The following is a 20652-nucleotide window of genomic DNA, read 5'->3' as shown; positions in this document are numbered from 1 at the left end:
CTGAGCATTTCTGGCCACCGTTGACACTATCAATCAGACATTGAAGATCAAGTATAGGCCTTCAATAAAGTCTTGGACAGCCCCTTTAAAGTCTCCAAATGAGATTCTGAAGTTTTGTTTCATTGGCAGTCTATGTGGAAACAGTATAAAGTTACAGAAGATCGGACCGATGGTATACCATAGCACAAAACATTAGTCTTTAAGGGATTATTCAGCCATAGACATTGGGTCATGGTTTTAATCATGTGACGAAAATCACATTGTTTTCCTGTAAATTGCTGTGGTCACAGGCCAAACAGTTTATGCTTGCGTCCTTTTTTTCGAACTTTTCTCGGCCAGGTGGCAAGAACCTTACATGTGATAGTCATGCCTAACATAACTAGGAGGTAGGGAATTAATACCCAATGTCAGATCCTGGATGACCACCATTAGTCTACCAGCAACTTACACATTCAGATCTTTCACACAGTGGACCTAAACCCGAAAACCATGTAAGTGTCCATATTTCCAGTACAGGGCACCTTTGTCAATGACAAAACTTAAATATACAAATATATTGGGACAGGATTCATGCTCCACGGACATGTGGTTTGAAATCATGAAAGGAAACAAAATGCATTATAAGGTTGGCTCTTAAAAAAAGATAACTGTTTCTGAATATTCCCGGAGGCGGCAGACACGCACTTAAGGCGTAGAGCCAATAAACGATGAACGAGCGCTCATAGGAATCATTCCAACATACGATTATTGGCCCATCTAACCAGGACCACAATCGGCAGACAAACTAGGAAAGCACCGTTTCATTGGGTGCGATACATTTTATGCATTCATTAAAATTCTTAACGGCAGCACATTACTCAGTGTAAACAGGAGACGTGCTGCTGATAACATGATACCAGATTATTAGCGATCATTGTGTCCCCGTCATTGTTTCGTCAACCTGTGTATGCACTTTTCCAATTGTCAGTCGTTCAATTGCCTGGATCAGACCGACTATATAGGACATTAGTATCTGGTCTCCGCTGCACAAACTACCACTGATACATGTGAACAAAGTCGATATGTTTTTTTTTCCCCCAGTATATCCCTCCCAGCTTACATCACTCCCTATAAATAAATAGAAGCACTAATATAATAGCAAGTGGTTAATAAGACCTCTAAGCAGTCAGGAACACTGCTTCATCTGAATCGGGATCCTTCCCACTGTCCTCGCTGGGTAACGAGTCTCCACCACTCGGAGACCGGCAGCTCAAGTCCTCCACCCCAGATTCCTGGTCACTGTTAGCCGACAGGTCAGGGTCCGAGCTCTTCAAATGGTCCTGGGTTAGGATCAGGGCCGAGTCCTCCTCACCTTGGGATGGACTACGAGAGGGAAACAGCTTCAGATTGGTGCTGTAATCTTGGGGCGTATTAGCCGGAGAGTGTTTGGTGATGCATATCTGGAAGTTGTGGATTTTTGGCTGGTCATTGAGATTCTTGTAGGTTTCATTTGACTCTCGAGTTTCCAGTTTTGTTAATCTCTAAAGGAAAAATTGTTAGACAAGAGCAAAAGTTACATTGGGTTAGGGCATGTTAATGTAACCTCTACATGCAAGTCGATCAGCAGTGGTTTAATGGTCTGTTTAGTAAGGCCGGCCGCACTTATGTTATCGTCAGCACATTTCTCGTTTACACAGGACAATGTGCTGCTAATGATAATTTTTAAACTTGCTCAAAAATTATCACACCAATGAATGTTTTGCCCCTCCATTGGATGTTTGATGGCCTGTTTAGGCAGCCAACAGTTGGGAATGAGGGAACGCTCCCTAACCCAATTATTGGCCTGCCTAAATGAACCTTTACTTGAAAACTTTATACCAATGAACAAACTTCTCTGGTGCCATAAGAAAGCCATAACGCCACAATGCTCAGGCATTACTGACATTGAAAAGACACAAGGTAGAGACCCTGGTTACAGTGATGTGTCACTTAATAGTCTGATTGCTGTAGTTTTTATAAAATCACTATTTTATCAGCAAGCAAATTATCATTGGGGACTAGTAAACCTGCTGCCAGGTAGTCCTACATATTCATAAGCTCTGTACAACCCCGCCCCCATCACTGATTGGCAGCTTTCTGCAAATGTAGTATACACAAAGTGGCCAATCAGTGGTGTGGGCGGGGTTATACAGAGCTCAGCAGTCAGAGAACTGCCAATCAGTGATGTGGGCGGGGTCTGCTGCAGATAACACAGTAATTTTATCAAAATGACAGCAGGTAGCCCAGTAAGTGACAGATTGTTGGAATCAGGGCCTCTGCCCCTATATTGCGCTGCACTCAGATGGGTAGCAAAAACCTGGTAACAGATTCCCTTTAATGGTGCTCTCTTCCAGTTATTGTGTTGGAGAACACCAAAGACGTAGGGCATCGGCTAAAAATGATTGCCTCTTTTTTATCTTGTGCAGGGTTTCTATATATAATCATTTAAAATTGTTTCTCAGTCACCATTAAAAGCTGAATTGGTTTACACTGAAACCTAAGCGGAGGTATAAACATCAAAAACATATAGGCCAGGAAGCTGGATTTTCAGTATTTCTACCACACCTTCTCCATGAACTCCATTTCCTCCTCCAGCTGCTGCGTTTCTTCTTTTACTGCCTGTAGAAAATCAGTGACTGACTGGCGAGGGTGCATTCCTTTCTCAAATCGGTTATAGAGGCCCCTCCAAAACCTTCCATGGTGAAAAATAAGTTTGAAGAGTTAGTATATGCACAAGTACAGAAGATTATCATCGAGCAATTCTCATGATATATGTTCTTAAGACGTGCTAGCTCATGGTACACACATGAAGGGCCAGCTCACAATGCTGTATATTCTCCCATGCCAGAGAATTGGGTCGATTATGCTAATGACACTCTGCTTTAACTCTGAGTGTGATCCAATTTTCTCGCATGGAAGAATTGCAGCACAGGTGTGGAGAAGATGGAGGACTTAATTTTTCCATCTTCTCCATTGTCTCTGTGCACGTACATCAGACTGCACTCGGATAACATAGTATATTATTGGTCCGAGTGCTATCCGATAAAACATCACATAGCACTAGCACTCGACCGTGTTACGTGGCAATGTGAGCGAGTCCTAATGAGTCCCTCAGTGGCTGATCTATGGCTGGTGACTTCAGATCAGTGAAAATATGTGGTGGCAAGTTGGGCCTCATTACTCGGACAGCACACTGACACATCCTATCCTTACACTATTCACATGTCCGTTCTGTTATTTTGCTGACTGATGGTCTGTATATAAACAGAGACATCCCCTACATTGACCTTATTTGCGGACATCCAAGTTGCATCCTACTGCTATTCTTCATTTTCACTGACTGGGTACTTGAAGAAGCTTGGGAAACCTCTGTCACGTTGTTTTTGCATATGGCAAAACCATTGATAAAAACGGACATGTGGACTAAATATGCCCGAAAATTGGATCTAACACACTTGCAAAATTGGTCTGTTTTGTACAGGCAAACAAAAAAAAACAGCTTTTGCCTGGATTCACACGTGTGTTTTGCAGTCTGAGTATGCTTCAATGCAAAGACTGGCTTCAGGTCTCCTGACCCAAACTCGACTTTATATTAAAGGGGTTGTACCAAGTATATAAGTAATCCCCTATCAACAGGATTTAGGAATTGATCGCTAGGGGTCAGTTCCACAGAGAATGAATGGAGTAGAGATGTACATGCTCCACCTCTGCTCTGTTCAAAGCTTGCTCTACAGAACCTCCTGGGGATTGTTGGGGGTCCCAGCGGTCTGACCCCCAAAGATCAATACTTTATCGCAGTCTAAATATGTGCAAAATGAATCACCGTGTCACAAGCTGTCATAGATGTCAGTAAATCTGTCTAAAGTGAATTGATTTGTGCCAGGCAGAAGATAGAACTGACGAGTGAGCTCTGACGCAACCCCTAAATGTAGACAATGGTTACAAGTGGGAAGAGTGTTGGGCCTTGGATTTCACCACTGAAGGACACATTGGGCTCATGATACGTCACCCCGCTTCTTTCACCTGTAAAGTTAGGATTGATGTTTCTATATATGAATGATAAGTATATGGTGTGTTAGAGTTCTGCTGCTTTATTCAGTGCAGAGGAGGAATCAGAATAACCTCTTACCTGAAGTGGCATGGAGTGGTGTGTGGTCTCAGAGTTCCTTGGGTCTGACTGTGATCTGCTCTGTACAGAGGGTTCATGTAATCCAACCGCTGCTTCCACAGGTAAGACCAGAGGGAGTAGGTCCTCTCCTGAATTCTGGAAGATGATGATTGCATCACTGATATATTGAGATTATGAGAGCTGCAAGTATAGCCGTCACCACTGCAACCTGCACTAACACTAAGGGCTCATTCAGACGTACATTTTTTGTGTACGAGTCCTATTTGTGTTATTTCCAGATAGCACTTGTACCTAGAAGAGTGAATGGGGCCATTCACATATCTGTGATTGTTTGAGAGACGGAAAATCGTGGCAAAATGTACGATAGTTATCTGAGTGTCAGGTCAAAATTAACAATGCACATCCATGGGTCAGTGAAAAAAAAAAATCGGCCAACAATTAATTGCCATCTGAGCGCTGTCCAGTTTTCCAGGTCTGTTTGATGGAAAAAGATGAAGAAACTGAAGCTCAGGCCAAACTCTAATGATAAAAACTGACACTGACCAAACTGGTGAAACTGTGCCTGATTCTCTTATATGAATGAGCCACAAGTTCTATAGCTTTCAGTGTTTCTTTGTATAGTAGCTGTGTAGCTTCATAGTCAAAATTGGAAAATCCGGTTCCAAAAAGTAGATGGAAAGATGCACTGAACTGCTTGGCCTCACCACGGTGCACCGAGCGCCTGTACTTGATTTGAACAGTCCTTCTGTACTGACAGTCCCTTTACAGCAGTGTTCCCCAACTCCAGTCCTCAGGACCCACCAACAGATCATGTTTTCAGGATTTCCTTAGTATTGCACAGGTGATGGAATTATTGCCTGTGCAGGTGATGCAATTATCAGCTGTGCAATACTAAGGAAATCCTGAAAACATGGCCTGTTGGTGGGTCCTGAGGACTGGAGTTGAGAACCACTGCTGTAAAGGGTTAGGAGATAACTTTCTGAATGCTGGAGGTCCGACCGATGGGACTTTTAGCGATGCTGAGAATGGGGCTCTTCAGTGATCAGCAGAAGGCCTCATTCACATGTACAGGTTTAAACAGGTATGTGAAAAAATGGTATCAGTGTGTCCATTTTTACCATCATTGTGTTATCAGTGTTCTTCTCGTATGGATAAATATGTTATAAAGTTTCTCCTATGCTTTGTAATGTTAAAGAAGTTGTCCAGTACTTTATATTACCCCCCCCCCAATGTATCCCCCCGGGGCCCCTAAGACTTTTTGTAATTAGCTTGCGTTGCTGATAATGCCTGTGAGCTTCGCTATCGGTGGCCGCTCACAGGCATCACGTGACCCCACGCTGATGTCACGACAAGTGAGGCGTGACTCAGCGCTGGGGTCCCTACGGTGGCTGCTGGGTTGTGGGCAGGGTTACACCTCCTCCCCACGCGTCACACCCAGCATCCACCGCGCTTTCCCAATGAATGGGGAGAGGCAGAGCGTGCGGTGGATGCCGGGTGTGATGTGGGGGGGTAACCCCGCCCACAGTCTGGCATCCACCTGGAACGCGGAAGACAGAGACCCCCGGCTGCTGCCAGCGACATCGGCGGATGTCAAAGCCGGCTGCAGCCGGGGGTCATGTGATGCCTGTGAGCGGCCAGTGATAGCGCCACTCACAGGCATTATCTGCAACGGAAGGTAATTACAAAAATCCTTAGGGGCCCCGGGGAGACACATTGGGGGGGGGGGGGGGGTAATATAAAGTACTGGACAACCCCTTTAATCTCGGACAGCACCATGATGCCATCCGTGGGCTGTCTATGTCTTTCATGGACCCATAGACTTGTATAGGTCTTTTTCATCTGTGATATTGGAAGAAAAAACAGACATGTCTCCGTGAGTTTTGCACAGACACATAGTCCATGAAAATACACAGGCATGTGAATAGCATTAGCATTAACACGTACATGTGGATACGGATGTCTGAATGAGGCCTCAATGAGAGCTTGATATTTTAAGAATATCTCTTTAAAGCCATGATCCTCTAGTTACAAGGATGTATCTCATGTCCTTGGCTACTGACGTGCAGGTTAGGAAATTTGTGACTGGGAAAGAAGATCTACAAGATTTCAACATTACTCAGGACAGAGAATATCTTCAAGAAGTATCTTCTAGTGGACCATTGGTTACATCAGGAACTGTGCAATTCTTAAATCCATGTACCCATCTTATTTTATTATTGGCATTTTGATTTCACCATTCTTATGTTTCTCTGTACAGTGGCACTGCCAGCGATGCCAGCGACCCAGATGGGCAGGAAAAAACTGAAATGGTTTAGGTTCACATACCCATTCAGTCTCCGGATATGTGGGAGTCCCTAAGGTCTGACACCCCCACCAATCCTGAAGTGATGGCATATCTTACCAATATGCCATCACTTTATACATTTTTCTCCTGCACAGTTATTGAAATTTTTTTGCCAAGGTTCAACCTTCACAGTTTATAAGTGATTGCTGTTATCCAGACTGTGGGCACTGTGTGATCAGATCAGCATCAGGGACACGTCAACCATCCATATTCTATTTCTGTTACAAGCCTATAGTGACCATACACAGAGCACATATTCTCTCACATCAGTTCCTTCCTCTCCTTCTCGCAGTTGCACAGAAAGTTTCCATACTGACAGGAGTATATATGGTGTTGTATGTGGACCAAGAATCTCTCATTAAATTCAAACGCACAGGGAAACTGCTCCATGAGCTGCCAGACACATTCCAGGAATTGGTCTATCACTGGGGACACCTCCTTGGGATCCCCATCTAAATTTCCATACCTTAAAAAAAAAAATATGCTGAAGCAATGCAATTGGGGTATATGCATGCAACATCTTTTTCAGGTGGACTGCGCTCCCAAAACCGCCTGAGACTGGGAATGGCACAGAAAAACTACAGTAAGTATATTATATTAGAATGTATGGTGTTTTTTTTTTTGTCTCTTTTGCTGAGAGGAGGAGAGCTGATGGAAGATTTGGAAAGTGACACAGCTAAACTCAGCTGTGCTGACCCTAGCCCCACACTGACTGCTGGGCCCATATCTGAAATGTGTTGATTGATGGGATTTGAATACAGTTGATATTCTAATCATGCAGGAGGTTAGACCAGGAGATCCGGGCTTTCATTATAACCCACGCACTGAGAAACCTGCTGTAAGATATGGTGTGGACGTGTTCTTTTTCTAGCATCTTGCTGCCTGTTTATAATTGGACAGCATCGTACAAGGAGAAGTATATGCCCCACAGTGAAAGCTCTCTGATAACACCCACTTGGATGTAACGAAAATTAACTCATTAGGTGACAAATACTTTGATTGTTAATATCCCTGCAACAGAGATGCAAAATAAAAAAAGAACTAACAAATTTTTTTTTTTCTGCTCTGAAGCTACAACGTGTTTTCAGTTCAACATGAAAAATTTGGTGAAAGGCCCTCTGTAAATAAGTGACTCTGTTTGACTTTTCCAACATATGTGCAGTGACCAGGGTTACCTGTGATTAAATTTGTGTCCAAATGAAATCCAGTCTTTTTCAATTAACACCTAATAGTAATTGGGAAAAATAAAAGTTACACTATGCAAAAAATATCAACTCCGTAAATCTCCACCAGTACATAGAGTATATGAAATAAAACCTCTTACCATAAATCCTCTGATGGTTCGGTAATAGGGGTCAAGTAACAGACTGGATACAGAGCAGACCTGAGCGGTGCGGTCCCATCCATCAGAACAATGAACGAGCACGCTGGCGCCCTCTTCTGACACGGCCTAAATGTGCAAATTAAATGTAAAATATTACACATTTATATAATTACAAATCTCGTTTATTCTCAGCACTAAAAGGATCATTTTTGTACAGTCCGTGCCTAGAATAGTACAAATCAGACAAGCAGCAGTAGAATATGAACAGATACAACACATCTTACCTTTGCAATGAAGATACCAGCATCTAGGATTGTTTTCACGTGTTTTAACCAGCCAGAGGATTCAAGACCCCAAAGAAATTCACCCATAGAAGGAGATCGGAGCTCACAAACTGCAATCATGAACAGAACAATAAGCTCACTATAGCAACAGATTCTGTATGTGAAGTATTTCTGCTCCAAGACTTGAGACATAGAATATATATATATATATATATATATATATTTATTTATATATATATATATATATATTTATATATATATATATATATATATATAGGGTTGTGTAGGATACTCCAAGTGAGGATATGACTTAAAAATTGTACAATGAAAATGTAAAATTCTGTATTATTTATTATATTGGGGTTGGTCACTTTATATAAAAAAATTCCAAAAGGGTGATAAAATGTAATGTTTGGCACATACAACTATAGATTACTTCCCCGGAGTTTGCCTTCTTCCTAAGGTGCGCCTGGAGGCCATGTTTCTCCCCAGGTAAGTTATACACCTCTACCCATCTACGTGATGTACAAGAAAACATGATTCATCAGACCAGAACCCTTTCTTCTATTACTCTATGGTTCAGTTCTGATGCCCATATACCCTTGTAGGTGCTTTTGGCTGTAACCGGGTCAGCATGACAATGACCAGTGTGCATCTCCATATGTAATAAGCTGCAATACTTTATCCTGACATCTTTTCTTCATAGCCAAAAGTTAATTTTTCAGCAATATGTGCCACATTATTTCTTCTGCAGCACCGGACCAGCTGGGGCTACCGTACCTTTCGTTCCACACAAGTATCAATGAGCCTTGGGCGCCCATGACTCCGCCACCTGCTCACCGGATGTTCTACCCTGGTAGGCACTAACTATTGTATGCCAGGCACACCCCACAACACCTGCTGTTTTTGAGGTCTTCTGACAACCCTCATGGGGACACCTCTGACAAGGAGAATATTGAGATCTCTAGACATCATGATTTGTCCATTGAAAATGGAGCTGTTTAGGGAATAGAGCGCACAGAACATAGGGAAAAAAAACAGTGGAGGGGGAAAGAAATAATTTGAGGTGCTCACCTGGAGGGATTGTGAGAGTCACAGCTCCTAAACCAGGAGTAATAGAACGCTAGCTGCCATCTATAAGAAATATCTTTTATGTATTCTTTTACCCTATGCACAAAATAAACATTCATGGAAAACTATAAATTGGCAGCAGCGTGTGCAATGTCCTCAAGGGCCAACATACATACGCTGAAAGGAGATTTGCAAATAACATTTTCCGCTGTTGCCCGTTCCTGTGGCACCATTAATGTACTAGGCCTTAATGAGTTTGGTGACATAACGTCTTGTGATCGCTATTTTAACTCTCTAAGAACCAGGGAGTTTTTTATTTAAGCGCTTTTTGTGTTTATGGAGCTGACGTTTTTATTGATACCAATTTGGAGTACATAGAACGTTTTGCTAGCTTTGTATTGTATTTTTTTTGTTAAGTGAGGTGACAAAGAACCCACAATTTTGGCATTTTGATTTTTTTTTTCTGCAATGTTTACCGTAAAGGTTAATTACCATAATTCCATACTTTGATACATCTGACTTTTACGGATGTGGCGATACCAAATGTTTTTTTTTCCGTTTCTTTGTTTTTAATAGGGAAAACGTGGAATAGTTAAAAATTATCTATTTTTTATATTTTGACTTTTTATTTTTTTTACATTTTTTTTGTACCCATTAGTGGACTTAAACATGTGATCCTTGGATTGCTTATATATACTGTAATACCACAGTAGTGCGGTATTTACTGGAAATCATGGTTTCCTATGGCACTCAGTCTGCTATAAAAAGTACTAAGATGGGCCTTAAAGGTAAAGGCATTTTGCCCATAGCGGTAGACCATGTGGCCACTATGGCGCTCATTAGCTGGGAAAGCCTGATGCTACAGGGCTTTCTTCTTCCGCATATCATTCTTTGAAAGATGGCCTTTGTTCCCCATCATTCAGCCTGTACGTCTGTGCTCGAAGTCTCAGTACTGCAGGTGCAATGACGTCACTAGATCGGGCCCTCTGTGTGGAGTTTTTTTTTATTTTGGCAACAAGAAAAGCGTATACTGTGGGATCCATCATACATGATGTGGGGCGGCCATCATACTGTGTGAGCGAACTGTTGGGGGCCATCATACTGTGTGAGCGAACTGTTGGGGGCCATCATACTGTGTGAGCGAACTGTGGAAGACATCATACTGTGTGTGTATATGTGTGGGGGGCTGTAAGAGCATCATACTGTGTGTGTGTATGGGGGGAGTACTGTAGGTGCATTATACTGGTGGGGTTTGCCATGGGGTCATCATGTTGTCCATGTAAGGACTATTGTGGGAGAAAATGATGACAGGAGATTCACTCCGAGGTATCGCACCGTGTGTGGAGGGCAGCATACTCTATGGGGTTTATTAAAATGGTATCAGTGTGTGCAAACAAGAGGAATCAGTAGCAGGGGCATTATTTCTGTGTCCAAGCCACAAAACATGTCCTCTCCCTGTATTTAAAAGTTGGAAAGTAGGCCCTTGTGTGACTGCATCAATATGTTTTAACCCTGCCTAGTCCATCAATATAGACTCTTGGTATGGGGCCCCATGATTTCTATGAACGCCTCTGCTTAAGCTGGCCCCCGGCTGCTGTGGTAACCCATCGATTAACAGCGCACATTCAAAATAGTTAACAGACACCATCAGCTTCTTGTGGAGTTCCTGAGCCACCTCCACACACGCAGGCTCCTTCTCAGGATGTTCATTCACATCCTAATGCGGTGAGAGGTTACATATAAAAATAAAATCCTAAAATCTTGGAATTTTTGCTTTGCCCACTAATACTCCATTTACACAGACAGATTAGTGGCAGTAAACTACCACTAACTGGTAAATATTTACTGATTGTCGGAGGTTTAGAAGCCTGTTTACACAGGAAAACCATGCTAAATGATGTGCGTTGAACATTCAGAAGGCGTAAGCTTACCATTGTTCTTGGCAGTGCAAGTCCTGTTTATACAGGATGATGCGCCGCCAAGAAGAATGATTTTTAATGATTTAAAAATAATTTCACCCTACGAACAAGCATTTCAGCAGCAGAAGGGAAGGAAGGGAGACACAGATCCATTACTAGTGGGTTGGCGGAGCCCCACAGGATAGTTCACCTCAGATTTAGAAAAAGTGACAACCGGCCCCTCCAGCTTAGGCTCCTCCTACCCCCATGTTCTCCAGTCTAAAATTTGAGGTCGCAGAGGATAGTCACTGCCTTTGCAGCTCCTCAGAAGAATTTTTTATTTTACCAGGAGACCTGGACCCCCCGTGGTCTAGAGGTCTCAGGGGGTCTCAGCGCTGCTGGGACCCCTGGCCCTCCCCTGGCGGATCTGCGTACCCCCTAAGGAGGTCCCCGCAGAAGCCTGCCGGCCCCGGGGGATACAGGGCGCTCCCTGGCGGAGAAGCACACTGTGTCTAGGGGTCCCTGCGAGCTCCGCCGTGGGGGGGAGCGAAGGGCCATGGTGCCACACATCCCTGGGGGTCCCTGTGGCGCTCAGCTGGGTAAGTGCCCTGTGTGTGTGTGTGTGTTACTGTCTTATGGTGACTGCACCTTTTGTCTTTTCAGGCCTGTGGTGGCGCTGTCTCCTCCGCGCAGCGCATCAGAGCCTTCGGATTCACCGACAAGCTCTGCTGGTGAGATCTCCGATTCTGATGAAGAGGATCGGCAGGGTCGCCCGGCTTCGCTTTCAGGCCGCGTGGATGCTCTTATTGGAGCCATGCGGGAAGTGTTACAGCTGTCTGAAGAGGTGACGAGGCCGGGCAAGTCGGCCTGGCTGTATCAGGAGTCGCGTCGGGCTCGTTCGACTGCCGGCGCACGATGAACTTAACGAGGCGGTGGAGAAAGAACGCCTGTGTCCGGATAAACGCTTCCAAGGGATGCGGTTTTTGGATGCCCTGTATCCCTGCTCCACAGAGACGATCGCTAATTGGGTCCCCTCTCCTGAAGTGGACGTGCCATTGTCTCAGCTGAGCAAATCTTCTTTGCTTCCGGTTAAAGGGAAGGCGAGTCTACAGGATCCGCTGGACAGAAGGACGGAGTTAGCGGCGAAGTCCATCTACGAGGCCGCGGGTCATGGATTCCAAGCGGCCTTGGGGGCCATGTGGGGACAGCCTGTCCATCTAGTGCACTAGTTAGGCGTTGGGCCAGATGGTGATGCTGAGCAGTGTCTGCCCTGGCTGGACCAGAATGGGAGACCATAGAATCCACAGATGATTCTGACCCAATTTCATGCCCAGCACATGCCTGACACCTAACATTATACTGGTGAGGCTTCCCTGAGATGGTTGGATCAGCTGCAGTCGGCATGGCAAGATGGGACTCCGCTGTCTGACGTGGAAAGGCTCTTCCAGCTGTTGGAAGAGGCGGCCCGATATAGCAGAGACACAGTGCTGGATACTACTTCGGTTGTGTCCAGGGCTCAAGCCTTGGCCGCCACAGTCAGGAGAGCACTGTGGCTCAAACAGTGGACTGGAGACGCAGTATCCAAACAAGGTTTGCTTACTCTGGTGTACAAGGGCAGTCAGCTTTTTGGTTCGGACCTCACGGAGCTGATTGCTAAGGCCAAGGATGTGGCTTTGCCACAGTGGAAAGCTGCGGCTTCTACGTCTGACAGGTCAAGTGCCGGTAGTGGTCGTCGGTCCTTTCGACCCAGGGGACGATTCGATCAGCCCTCTTGGAGATCGGGTCATCCCTCGTCTTCCGGTAAGAAGTCCACCCAGAAATCCCGTACTCCCTGGAAACAGCATTTCCGTCGGGACAAAAGGGAGGTTGACAAAATGCCCGCTAAGGCAGACTGACGCCAGGATCCCTCTCGAGGGCTCTCGGGTGGGAGGTCGGCTGCTACAGTTCGGGTCGGTTTGGGCGTCCCACGTATCGGACGCCTGGGTGACGCAGGTTGTGTCAGCGGGCTATTTCATAGAGTTTCACTCTCTACCCCCGGACAGGTTTCGTCAGTCTCGCATCCCGTCCGTGCCCAAGCTGGCTGCCGCTCTGCTGCGGGAGGTCGACTCTCTTCTGCAGCAGGGTGTAGTGGTTCCGGTCCCGCCGGAGGACCGGGGAAGGGGGTTTTTACTCCAACCTTTTTGTGGTCCCCAAAAGAGGAGGACAAGTTTCGTCCCATTCTGGACCTCAAGGATTTGAATATTCATGTCCGAATCCGGAAATTCCGTATGGAGTCTCTTCGCTCCGTCGTGGCGGCCTTGTCGCAGTACGATTTTTTGATGTCGATCGACATCCGCAACGCCTATTTGCATGTCCCTGTCGGCAGGGCTCACCAGCGCTTCCTGCGTTTCGCCGTAGGGCAGGCCCATTACCAATTTGTGGCCCTACCATTCGGGTTGGCCTCGGCGCCCAGGGTTTTTACAAAGGTTCTGGCGCCGCTCATGGCGCTCCTTCGAAAGCAAGGAGTTACGATTCTCCCCTACCTGGACGACCTGTTAATTGTGGCGCCCACAGCGGAGGAGGCAGTGACAGCTCGCGATCTCTCCCTTCAGCACTTGGAGGACTTCGGGTCGCTGGTCAATTGGAAGAAGTCGTCATTGGAGCCGTCGCAGTCAATCCTGTTCTTGGGGATGCATTTCGACACCGTACGGGCAGTGGTGTCCCTCCCTCTGGACAAACAAGCGAATCTTCGTCACCACGTCCAGGCTATGAGGTCGGTGAGGGCGATGTCCCTTCGGAAGTGCATGCGCCTTCTGGGTCTGATGGTGGCGGCAATGGAAGCGGTGCCGTTTGCACAATTTCATTCCCGGGATCTCCAAAATCTTATTCTGTCCCGTTGAGATCGATTGCCGACTTCGCTGTCGTCATCTCCCGCAGGGTGCGAGAGTCTCTTGGATGGTGGTTACGTCTGGAGGCTCTATCCCTGGGGAAATCCCTTCTTCTCCCACGGTGATCGGTGATTACCACCGATGCCAGCCTGACTGGCTGGGGGGGGGGGGTTTGGAACGACCTCTGGGTTCAAGGGGTCTGGTCGTCAGAGGAGTCGTCTCTGCCAATCAACATTCTGGATTTGAGAGCAATATTTCTCTGCCTCCGACATTGGACGGTCCCTTTGAGCGGTCTGCCGGTCCGGATTCAGACGGACAATGCGACAGCTGTCGCGTATATCAACCATCAGGGCGGGACGAGGAGTTCCAGACTCATGATGGAGGTCTCTCGGATCCTGATTTGGGCCGAGTCCAGGGTTCCAGTCATCTCCGCGTTTCACATCCCGGGTGTGCTGAATATCTCGGCGGACTTCCTCAGTCGCGAGCGGGTAGATCCCGGAGAATGGAGTCTTCATCCGGAGGTTTTTGCTCTCCTGTGCTCCCGTTGGGGGACTCCCCAAGTGGACTTGATGGCATCCAGGCTGAACGCCAGGATTCTGACATTCATGTCCAGGTCAGGTACAGGGACCCGGAGGCTGTGGCGGTAGATGCTCTAGTGGCCCCGTGGGACCAGTTCAAGCTGATCTATGTGTTTCCGCCGGTATCCTTACTTCCTCTGGTGATCAGGCGGATCAATCTCGAACGAGTATCGGTGATTTTGGTGGCGCCGGATTGGCCGCGGAGGGTGTGGTATTCAACGCTGGTGTCTCTTCTGGCGGCGCCTTCGTTTCCACTGCCTCTTCGCCTGGACCTGTTAACCCAAGGGCCCATTCGTCATCCGGACCTGAAGTCACTTCGTTTGACGACGTGGCTCTTGAGACCGAAATCTTGACCCGTCGTGGGTTTTCGGCCAAGGTCATTGCCACCTTGCGGGCGGCCAGAGGTCCAGCTACGACTAGGATTTATCACAGAACTTGGGAGGCCTTCTATTTATGGTGTTCTGGATCGTCAAGGAACCCGAGGGTTTTTTCCATTCCCAACTTCTTGGCCTTTCTGCAATGTGGTCTGGTCAAGGGTCTAGCAGTTAGTACCTTGCGGGGTCAGGTCTCTGCACTATCCGGGCTTTTTCGGAAGGCTATTGCCTCACGCAGGGATGTGTGTTCATTTTCTCGCGGGGTTGCTCGTCAGTTTCCGCCTCGGAGGGCAGTTGTGGCTCCTTGGCGGCTCAATTTAATTTTGGAGGCTCTTCAGCATGGGCCGTTTGAGCCTATGGATTCAGCTACGCTTTACTTGCTTTCTTGGAAGGTGGCCTTCCTGGTGGCGGTCACCTCTTTAAGAAGGGTTTCAGAGTTGGCGGCACTGTCTTGCTCGCCCCCTTTTCTGGAATTCCACCCGGATCGTGTGGCGCTTCGTACCCGTGGAGATTTTTTACCTAAAGTGGTGTCGCGTTTTCTACCTCAATCAGGACATCCTGTTGCCTTCCCTCTGTCCGAAACCAAAGAGTCCGAAGGAGCGGGCCTTGCACTCGTTGGATTTGGTGCGGGCATTGAAGTTCTATCTTTCAATCACGCAAGGGTTTCGAAAATCGGATTCTCTGTTTGTGATTCCTGCTGGTCGTCGCCGTGGTCAGCGGGCTTCCAAGGACACTATAGCTCGGTGGATATGTTCGGCTATCCTGGAGGCGTACCGGCTCAAGGACGAGCCTTGTCCGGTTAAGGTTCAAGCTCATTCCACGAGAGCTGTTGGTTCGTCGTGGGCTTTTCGTCAGGGGGCTTCGGCAGCGCAGCTCTGCCGGGCGGCTCCCTGGTGCTCCGTTCACACTTTTACTAAATTTTATAAAGTGGACGTGAGTGCTTCCGCCAATGCGGCCTTGGGACGCAGGGTCCTGCAGGCGGCGGTGGTTTAGGTTATCTCTTTATTTTTTGTTCGGCGCTTGTTGCGCACTTGCCTAAGTTGTTGGGGTGTTGGCGATTCTGCCACTGTTTCCCACCCTTGAATTTTGGACTGCTTTGGGACGTCCCACTAGTAATGGATCTGTGTCTCCCTTCCTTCCCTTCTGCTGCTGAAAGACGGATTTTGGTAAGACCTTACCTGTAAAATCCTTTTCAGCGAAGGAAGGAAGGGAGACACAGCACCCTCCCATGGCAGAAGTGTATTATGGTTTTTCTAGATGCGGCACGACTCCCTCCTGATGGCGGTCATCTGGTCTGGGGTTGGCGCACTAGGGCTCTGTTCCAGCATTGCCAGCTCATCGCAGTTGTCAGGTCCAGTAAGTAGTGCCTGGGACTGTGTGTTTTCATGCTGTTATATACATAACCTGTTCTCTCACATTTCTGAATTTTCAGAAGGGGTTGTGTTGTTCCCCTGGTGTTGTCTGCTCTTCCTTAGCTTGTGTACGGACTGGAGAACATGGGAGTAGGAGGAGCCTAAGCTGGAGGGGCCGGTTGTCACTTTTTCTAAATCTGAGGTGAACTATCCTGTGGGGCTCCGCCAACCCCCACTAGTAATGGATCTGTGTCTCCCTTCCTTCCTTCGATGAAAAGGATTTTACAGGTAAGGTCTTACCAAAATCCGTCTTTTTCTCGTTTTACCCTATAGCCTATTTACACTCCACTTCTCAGCAGCTCTCGTTTATAATCTTTCAGTGTAAATGCATATTAAGTCTCAGCATTGGCTTACCCTGCCTGTTCTGTAGAGATTCTCAGCAGCCATTATCATCACAGACAGGATTAAAATAAAAGGTAACATCTTGTCATATAGATAATACAGGATCCACCATTCACAAAAGGTGATGGTCTCAGCTGACCTTCTCCCCCCTCTCTGCACAATGACCTCTGCACAGGTCAGAGAGCATGCCTATAACCCAGTGAACATCCACAGTCTAAAGTGGTCCATGTATCCACTGTAAGGCTTATCAGCTCAGGTAATATTGCCGCCTGATCATTTACAGAGAATACAATTAGAAAAATCTTGACAATCAGAAATTAAAAACCTATTGATAAAAAAGAATATAAATGTCTGGTTTTAATAATTACAGAAATTTCTAGCTGATATATTCCTTAACATGATCAACACTCGTATAAGACGTAGATAGTACTCGGACCTCACAAGTGACCGCGGTCAGATAGTATTTAATCTAAATCACAATTAGTCAGGAAGCAGGAAACCACTAGAATATAATTCCGCAAGTACAACAAACGTGATTGTATATTATCATTAGGCTATATTCAGTAGCTTTACCGAGAATTCTATAATAAAGGCTCAGTGGTCAATGTTCTCGTGTATAAAACATTCACATAACATAAAAATAAGTAACAATGCAGAACACTGACGTGGTAAATCTAAAGCTTCCTCCTAAAAGGAAAACCCCACGCGGGGAGAGGACCACATCTGAAGACTCGACAATGACACATTATGATGGAATGATCATCTCGGAGCTTCTCCTGCTGAGCCTTCACCTCTTTCCAGGACATCGAGGGAAAAAAGAAAATACCTGACTATTCAAGGAACCATTCCTGAATAATTCTTAGTATTCTGGGATATTTGGCTGCATCCGTTCTTTATGGAAATAAGGATCTACAAAAGCCAAACTGTTGTAAAATGCAGCAAATGTTCTATTGTGTGGTATACTGGGATCTACGGGGGCTTCAAACTCTGGGGTGACCATTATAAAGCAGCACAGAGCCCATTGTATAAACTCTACTGGTATATTTACCTGGATTAGAACCAAAATATCTAACTGAAGGCCCACTATACATATTAGACTAATGTTGACCTATCCCACCGATATTGACAGATTCAGCTGAAACTCAAATGTGTATGGGGGCCCAGACAACTGATTGTTGGGGAAGTTAAAGGGGTATTCCTATCTCCAAGATCCTATCCCAATATGTAGTAGGTGTAATAATAATATTAGCAAATACCTCCAATTAGAAATGTAGTATAGTCCTTCTGATTAGCAATGTTGCTTACCCCATGTGCAAGGCATTGCAGTAGCTTAGGCATCTATGGTTACGACCACACATAGTTACGCTTAGTGGTCGTAACAATGAATACCTAAGCTACTGCAATGCCCTGCACATGGGGTAAGTGACATAGCTAATCAGAAGAACTATCCTACATTTATAATTGTAGGTATTTGCTAATATTATTACACCTACTACATATTGGGATAGGATTTTGGAGATGAGAATACCTCTACAGTGTCCGACATGTCCGATTTTGAACTATTGATCCTTCTGTTTCCCTGGAGATAACTTATCACCAAAGATGTAGGACTGCGGTTCTCTTATAGAGAACACAGAGACACTCGGCTGAAGTACTCTTGTGTATGGGACAACGCTTTACTGTTGGAATTGCTGTGGCATATGAGAGGAGACTGACTATGAGCATCACTATCACGGTGAAAATATTTAGGATTTTTAAAGTCCTAATTTTAGGAGGTCCAAGTCCTAAAAAAATATTATTAACCAGGAACAATGTATTATTTAGAAAAAGACTCATCCATCGCCTGATTGGATTGTTTATAGTCATCTCATCTGCCCATGTAAACAGGACGTGCTGCCGACAATAAGCAACCATCTTGGTACACTTTGTATCGGCCCTTTTGAAAAGGCTTTATATGAGCACCGGTGGACTTGTTAGCGGGGCTGTGGCCTGACGCTGATGATTGGCCACACTATCTATCAGTATTCGGTCAGTATTTTTTCTCAGGAGTGGGAGCCAAAACCAGGTGAGGAACAATCAGAGAAACGGTCTAATAGAAACAAGTCACCAATTCTGCATTTATCACCCACTCCTGGTTTTGGCTCCCACTCCTGAGAAAAAATACTGACCGAATACTGATAGTGGGGCCGTGGCCTCAGTCCACAAGTCCACAGTGCATGACCGTGCTCATTCATGTGTATTTGTACATGTGAGATCTGAAATGAACGTGAACGACTGTGACCTGTTTGGTGAGATAAAGGTTACTGACGCACTTGATCTAAACTTAGTCCCGCAGTCCGGCTTCACCCATTTTTTTCCTACAGATCATATTACCTGAACTTATCATGTGTCTTCCCAGGCTGTAAACAGAGAGGAGGCAGTACATTGTAAAGACGAGGCCTACAGCGTCCAAAGCCCAAACCCGAGAAGCCAACAACTAATCTGTCCGGTGTACAAATACATTCCACCCCTCTGTTATCCTGATCAGACAAGGAGCTCACATGGCTCATTACAGGACGGGACGGAAGTTCTCTTAAAGTGATCTACACCTCCGACATTAAATGTGACGATACGTTTCTAATGTCTAGACGGAGTGAGCCGTCTTTCTTTTTGACGAAGAAGAAGCCTGCTCCCGCCGGGGAGGTAGATTTCCGGATAAATCCCCGGGCCAGATTCTCCTCAATATATTCAGACATGGACCGGGTCTCAGCAGCAGACAAAGGGTAAATACGCCCACGGGGAGGAGTAGCGCCGGGTATCAGGTCGATTGGGCAATCGTATGGTCTATGAGGGGGTAATGTCTCTGCTTCTCTTTTATTAAAGACATCCGCTTAAGACCAATAGGGAACCTGTAGGCCGGGTAGATTGGCTGGGGTAGGAGAAGGACAGGCAGGAAGAACGGGAACTAAGCAAGTCTTATGGCAGTCCTGTTTGCAGCGAAGGACTTCTCCGGTCTGCCAATCAAGCACGGGTGCATGTTTCTGGAGCCAAGGTAGGCCTTGCAAGAGGGCGTGAGAGAGTCCAGGCAGAACATGGAAGAAGATGCTCTCAGAGTGCAGCATTCCCACCTGCAGAGTTATGGATTCGGTGATGAGTTGAATGGGATGCGGTAAGAGACCCCCATCCACGGAGGCGACAGATAAGGGTACAGCCAGGGGTTTGGTGGGAATGTGGTATTTCTCTACCAGGGATAGAGAAATGAGATTTCCGGCAGCTCCAGAGTCAAGTTGAGCTAGTTCACAGAAACTGTTCTCCCCGCAGATGATAGAGACCGACAGCATCAGAGATGGAGAGGGTTTACTCTTGTCTAGGACGACCTCTGTGAGCGATCCTAGACACAGGCGTTTCCCGACCTCTCCGGGCAGGAACGGATCCGGTGCTCCGTACTGCCACAGTAGAAGCAGCTCCCCTCGGCACGGCGTAATTCTTGACGGGTTTTGACCATCTTGGTCTGGTCGACCTGCATAGGCTCGGGTGAGTGCGCCTGAGGAGTAACGGAGGAACGGAGGAAGTGACGGGTTTCTGAAAGGTAGGGGCAAGGCGTGGAAACCTCCTTTCACGGGTGACCTCTTTGGTGCGCTCCTGGAACCGGATGTCAATCCGGGTGGCGAGTGTTATTAAGTCGTCGAGAGTGGTAGGAATGTCCCGACCGGCGAGTTCATCTTTAATACGGCCGGACAGACCCTCCCAGAAGACGGACACCAGGGCGTCGTTATCCCAGGCAAGCTCCGAAGCAAGGGTACGGAACCTTATGGCATATTGGCCCACGGTGAGACTTCCTTGACGGAGGCGTAGCAGAGATGAGGCGGATGAGGTCTTCCGTCCTGGTTCGTCGTAGACTTTCCGGAAAGCCGTGAGAAAGGCTGGCAGGTTGAACACCAGGGAATCTCCTCTCTCCCATAGAGGATTTAGCCATGGTATTGATGGGCAGCGGCGGTGCCGGGGTAGTAAGTGTGCGAGTGGAAGCAGCTC

At 46.5% G+C, this 20652-nt stretch overlaps 1 protein-coding gene across 1 annotated transcript; it reads right to left on the bottom strand.

Annotated features, from left to right (window-relative positions):
• Nucleotides 1-921: 921 nt before the first annotated feature.
• On the bottom strand, nucleotides 922-8255 carry LOC141182672 (phosphatidylinositol-3-phosphate phosphatase MTMR7-like). Its single transcript, XM_073660826.1, has 7 exons — nucleotides 8100-8255; nucleotides 7816-7941; nucleotides 7667-7716; nucleotides 6757-6957; nucleotides 4148-4282; nucleotides 2584-2710; nucleotides 922-1520 (listed from the first exon to the last, which is right to left on the bottom strand). The coding sequence occupies exons 1-7, from the start codon at nucleotides 8217-8219 to the stop codon at nucleotides 1158-1160; spliced, it is 1122 nt and encodes a 373-aa protein (XP_073516927.1). The 5' UTR covers nucleotides 8220-8255; the 3' UTR covers nucleotides 922-1157.
• Nucleotides 8256-20652: the final 12397 nt, after the last annotated feature.

This window comes from Phyllobates terribilis, unplaced genomic scaffold (genome assembly GCF_046119375.1).
Source record: "Phyllobates terribilis strain yellow unplaced genomic scaffold, ASM4611937v1 Scaffold_35__1_contigs__length_13245226, whole genome shotgun sequence".
Classification (NCBI taxonomy): Eukaryota; Metazoa; Chordata; class Amphibia; order Anura; family Dendrobatidae; genus Phyllobates; species Phyllobates terribilis.
This window is presented reverse-complemented; position numbering and strand designations above follow the sequence as displayed.